Genomic DNA, 5419 nt, shown 5'->3' on the forward strand with positions numbered 1-5419 from the left:
AATGTCTGCCGATCCAAAAGGCATTTTGCACTGCACTTAATAACTTAGCTCGACGACACTTAGCGATACTTAGCTCGGCGACTGCTTTAAACTTTGTGATGAACATCGCAGAGACAGATCCTCTCTCCATAAACTTCAGCCCCATCCCCTCAGATAAATCGTAGTAATAAATATCTGTTTATAAATTCGAGCGGTTGGACATCAGCGCTCATCGTAATGCTATACGCAATACGATGTTTTGTTTATACCTGCGGAAAGGACCATGAGAACGCTTAAAAGAGAGAGAGAGAGCGTGAGGTGTTTACGAGAGATAGCGCGAGAGAGATGTCGCACAGTGGTGCCATATACGTGAATCACGGAAAAAATTATATAATTTATTAACTTTTAGAGATCTTTTTTGATGATTTTAATAGTTTTCAATTGCACACATATCAATATTGTTATATTAGAAGAAATAAAACATCAATATAGATGTGATAAAAATTAGTTATATAATATATTTTTATTTAATTAGTGATGACCAATCTAAACGCGTGTTCAAAACAAAAAAAAATATATTTTATAACAAAAGAGGTATTTTATAATATCTTTGAACTGAGGCTACTAGCCCCGGTCTCCTCTAGTCTTCTCGTTATGCATTTATATTCAAATAAAACAAATATAAACATTTTTCCATTTTTATTATAAATATATATATAATCGCACTAAATCGCAGTTGTAATTAATTGCATACGATAATATAGTATGATTTTAAATTTATATAAATTTCTGATTGAAGGGAAATGTAGATAAATGGTGAGATTTATTCAATGATCAAGATTAGTAAGGGGATTTACGATTTTATATTATTCTTTGCATAAAAAAAAAATCCGATTTAAGAACGAAATAAATACGCTTTTATAAAGTTATTATGTCAAATTTGTGAATTCCGTACAATAATTTTCAATGTAAGATCTTCAAAAATTGTAGAAATATATGGAATAAAAGCATAAGAATTTCATATTCGATGATACTTTAAAATTTTCTTCGGAATGACTCTAATGATGTCCACAGTTTTATAATCGTTGTACCGCTAACAATGCGAGTTCATACGATTAACAACGTCAAACTCATGTCTCGAATCTTCAAATGTATGCATGATGATGATCGAATCGACGTTACACCGTATGTTCGATCTCGATCCATGCATTGATGTATCTTTTGATCGATTGGTTAAAATTACCGAGACAGTCGATGTTAAATTTACACAATTTTCAAATATCGCGTCTAATGTAACGGATAATAAAAAAAATACCAAATATAATACGCGCTAGCGACGCCTTCACTAAGCATCAGCTCATCGATTGCGAGGTGGTACTTTAGTTTTTACTCCATAATATGCATGAAAAAAAAATGTAAAAGAGAGAAGAATAAAGAGATTTTAAGTTTAAATTATGATGTAATTTCTTTGCACGCATTTCCAATCCGCACTCTCTCACCCGTAAACAGTTCCCTAGCTCTCATACGAAGCTTGTAGCGATCCTTGCGGGGGATAACGTCATGCGGGGAAGGGGAACGTGATCCTAGGGATCGCGAGAGAGGTAGCGCGAGAGAAGATAGAGATAGCGCGAGGCGAATGTGAAGGAGCGAGATGTTGCGGCGAGGTACATGAAAGAGAGACAGCGCGAGGTTTGGGACTGCGAGAGAGGTAGCGCTTAGGAGAGAAAGAGAGAGCGCGAGGTGAACGCGAGAGAAAGAGAGGGCGTGAGGCGAACGTGAAGGAGAGAGATGTTGCGGCGAGGAGAGAGAGAGAGAGAGAGAGAGAGAGAGAGAGAGAGAGAGAGAGAGAGAAAGTTATATTTATTGAGCGCTCTGGGATAAATCCCCTCAAGCGCATAAAAACAATACATAAATTTAAATTCTCGCCGATTAGTCGTGTGACAATTTCTTATATGTGAATGCATTGAAGCATGTTAACATGTATGTATTACGCATGTAAGTGTATGTACATGAGGTGATATATGTGTGTGTGTGTGTGTTTGAGTATGAGTAAGTGAAAGTATAGAAATGACGCGTCCGCGAGCGCCCGCGCAAGCAGTAATTGATTATAATGAAGAAACGAATAGAAATATTTACATATACATATACAGCCGGTAGAGAAGTGACAGAATAGTATAGGTATGTCAGAGAGAAAAAGAAAGCCTCGACATGTATATCCCCTTCAACTAATCACGGACCCCCCAACAAGCGTGCATAGAAACCACGCCTAAATTCCGATAGTGTGTCCACATTACGAATACTAGGAGGAAGCTCATTCCATAACCTGATTGACGTGAGCCGGAACGATCGTTTGAACAGCTCAGTTCTACAGTGCGGTAGAACTAGCGTGTCACTCGGTGCTCTGGTAGCCCTATCCGATGTCAGAACCCTACGCTCAAAATTTGAATAGAGAAGACACGGTTTCTTTTTCTTCAAGATACCAAATAGTAGACATCCAACCAGATAGTGTCTGCGCATATCGACCTTAAGCCAGCGGAGCCTTTGGTAGTATGGTGTTATATGTTCATCCCTTTTTGCATTGAAAATGAACCTTATGCACGAATTTAGAGCTCTATGAATTCTCAAGTTCTGTTCAGCTGTCATATCCGTGAATGCTGCACAGCAGTAGTCGATGTGAGGATGAATAAGTGTGATTACCAATTTAGCTTTGAGGGCTTCTGGGAAGAGTTGTCGACAGAGTTTTAGTTGGTATAAAACCGTGTGGATCTTCTTTGTTATGCCAGTAACTTGTCTCTCCCAAGACAAAGTGTTGGTGATAATTACTCCGAGATACTTAACAGATGTTGAGTATTCGATCTCGATTCCATCAACCCTAATACTGGGTATAGTGGTCAGGTCGATAACCTTAACGTATCTCTGGGTACCCATGATGATGGCCTGAGTCTTATCAGCGTTTAAGACGAGATTGTTCTCCGTGGTCCAGTCCAGGATGGCTTCAACATCGTTATTGATCTCTCGGACGGTCTGCGCCAAATTTCGGGGCTCACAATGCATGTATACCTGAAGGTCGTCGGCATATAAGTTGTATTTGCAATGCTTTAGAACCTGTCTAAAATCCGACAGATAGAGCGTAAATAATATCGGCCCCAGGACTGAGCCCTGAGGTACTCCTGAGCCGACCAGAGACAGAGATGAGATAGTGCCTTCTATATTGTCCTTAACTGCCTGGCTTCGTCCCACAAGATAAGAATGCATCCATTTCAAAACACTATCCGAAAAATTTAATTTCTTTAACTTCCTGATCAGCCTTAAATGATCTACCCTATCAAAGGCCTTCGAGAAATCAAAAAATGCTGAGATGGTGACCATTCTTCGGTCCCCCGCTTGTCTGATCTCATCCAGCATCCGTATCATGCATGTCTGTGTTGAGTGGTCGCCCCGATAGGCGGCCTGACAAGGATCATACAAGCCACAATCCTCCAAATACTGGCGTATCTGCTCGCTGGCAATCCGCTCAAGAGCCTTCGACAGCGCCGGAAGAATCGAAATCGGGCGATAATGTAGTACCGAAGTAGGATGCTTAGTTTTCGGCATCGGACAGATGAGAGCTGACTTCCACTGCGTAGGGTAGGCTCCAGTCATGAGAGAGAAGTTGAATAGGTGCTCCAAGATCGGCATTAGACAATTCATTGTGAGCTTCAAGAGTTTCATGGAAATGCCGTCCAGTCCCTCCGCATTAGATTTGATTCTGACAATCATTTTCCTAACCATCAATGGTGTTACATAGCTCCAATGGAAACTTTCGTCGTTATAGGTCCCTTCAAGTATATCTTCAAGCGTTCCTCCATCATTAGAATGCTCTTCACTACGACTGAAAAACTCATTCAGCTCGTCAACCCCATGCGATAGATGAACTCCGGTGCCTCTTGCCTTGATCAGTCCCAAATTTCTCAGTCTGCTCCACACCTCATCGGCGCTGCCGGCGCGGCTGAAAGCCTCGATGTAATAAGCACGTTTCGCGGAGCGCACAAGATTCTGTACACTGTTGCGCCTTGAAACGGTTGTAGTCTGCCTCACGCCTGTGATTGCGCCAAATTCTTCTAGCACGATCTCTGACTCGCATCGCCGAGCGTATAACATCCGTGAGCCAGGGAGCAGGCAGACTTCTGAAGTACCGTCTCTTCAAAGGTACATGTAAGTCAAAAACTTGCAGTAATTTTGTATTGAAAACGGTGATCTTGTCGTCCATGTCATCGGAAACCAGCAGATCAGTCCAGTCAATACCGCCAACATCGTCACTAAAGGAAGCTGCATTAAAGTTGCTCCAGTCCCTGCAGACAACCAATCTTCCCCGGCGACGCTGCAGTTTGATCGCGTATTTCACAGATATAAGGTCATGCGCTGACAAAAATGCCACTTCATGCTGTTCATATCCTTTAAGCTTGTCTACATCGTCGATAATACATAGGTCAAGCAGCGTGCTGGAATTTCTGAGATGATGAGTTGGCCGGTACGGAACCAGATATAGGCTTGAAGACGAAATGAAAGTGGTCAACTGTTGACTATCGAAGGTAGTCAGATTCATATCGGCATTAAAATCGCCGAGAATGACCGAGTATCTGTAGTTCACCTGATGCTCTAAGAACATATAAAAAAACTCGTTCAGATATCCCGTGTTCGGCGGCCGGTAAACCACCGCCAGCAGAAGCTTAGATAAGTCCTTGAAAATGGCTTCAGCTATCATGAACTCCGGTCTAGGAGCCAGAGGCATTGCAGAGACGTCAAGGATTGACGCACGAAGATAGTCCGCCAGATAGAATGCCACTCCGCCGCCATGCCTGCTGACCCTGTCCCACCTAAAAAGGGAGAAACCCGGCAACCTGACCATATCGTCCGAGATCTCCGGTCGCAGCCACGTTTCCGACATGCATATAATGTGAAAATCCGCTTTGCTAAAGAAATGCCGAAACTCATCGAAGTGCGCGAAGAGGGACTGGCAGTTTACATGGCATATATTAAGATCCTCAAGGTCATTTGACGAATCAATCATAATTAATGTTTAAAATTCTGTCCTTAATTTTCCTGCCAAGAATCGGACACTTAGCCGCATCCATGGCCGTATGCTTTTGATTTTTAATTGATCCGTGCAAACGCTCGCAGTTATAACATTTAGGGGGTTGATCCTTGTTCTTACAATCTTTCATATCATGCAGTCCAGCGCAGTGACCACACGCAGGTTCCCCATTGCAATCCTTAGCTATGTGCCCGAACTTAAGGCATCTATAGCATTGTATGACCCTCACGTAATCAGCAAAATGGCAGACAGTAAAGCGCAAGTAAATCTTCCCATATCTCAGCAAGGTCTTCCGCACTTCAGGTGATACCTCAAGGATGCAACTCGTGGTGCTTCTATTTAGTTTTGGCTTAAATAAATAAACGA

General features: G+C 42.0%; 1 protein-coding gene across 1 annotated transcript; it reads right to left on the minus strand.

The window, feature by feature from the left end:
- Positions 1-2208: 2208 nt before the first annotated feature.
- Positions 2209-4906, minus strand: LOC145946755 (uncharacterized). Its single transcript, XM_083056507.1, has 2 exons — positions 4144-4906; positions 2209-4058 (listed from the first exon to the last, which is right to left on the minus strand). The coding sequence occupies exons 1-2, from the start codon at positions 4904-4906 to the stop codon at positions 2209-2211; spliced, it is 2613 nt and encodes an 870-aa protein (XP_082912633.1).
- Between the last annotated feature and the right edge of the window lie 513 nt (positions 4907-5419).

Source organism: Prenolepis imparis, unplaced genomic scaffold (genome assembly GCF_030444845.1).
Source record: "Prenolepis imparis isolate NDT839.2.m4 unplaced genomic scaffold, iyPreImpa1.0 SCAF_20, whole genome shotgun sequence".
Classification (NCBI taxonomy): domain Eukaryota; kingdom Metazoa; phylum Arthropoda; class Insecta; order Hymenoptera; family Formicidae; genus Prenolepis; species Prenolepis imparis.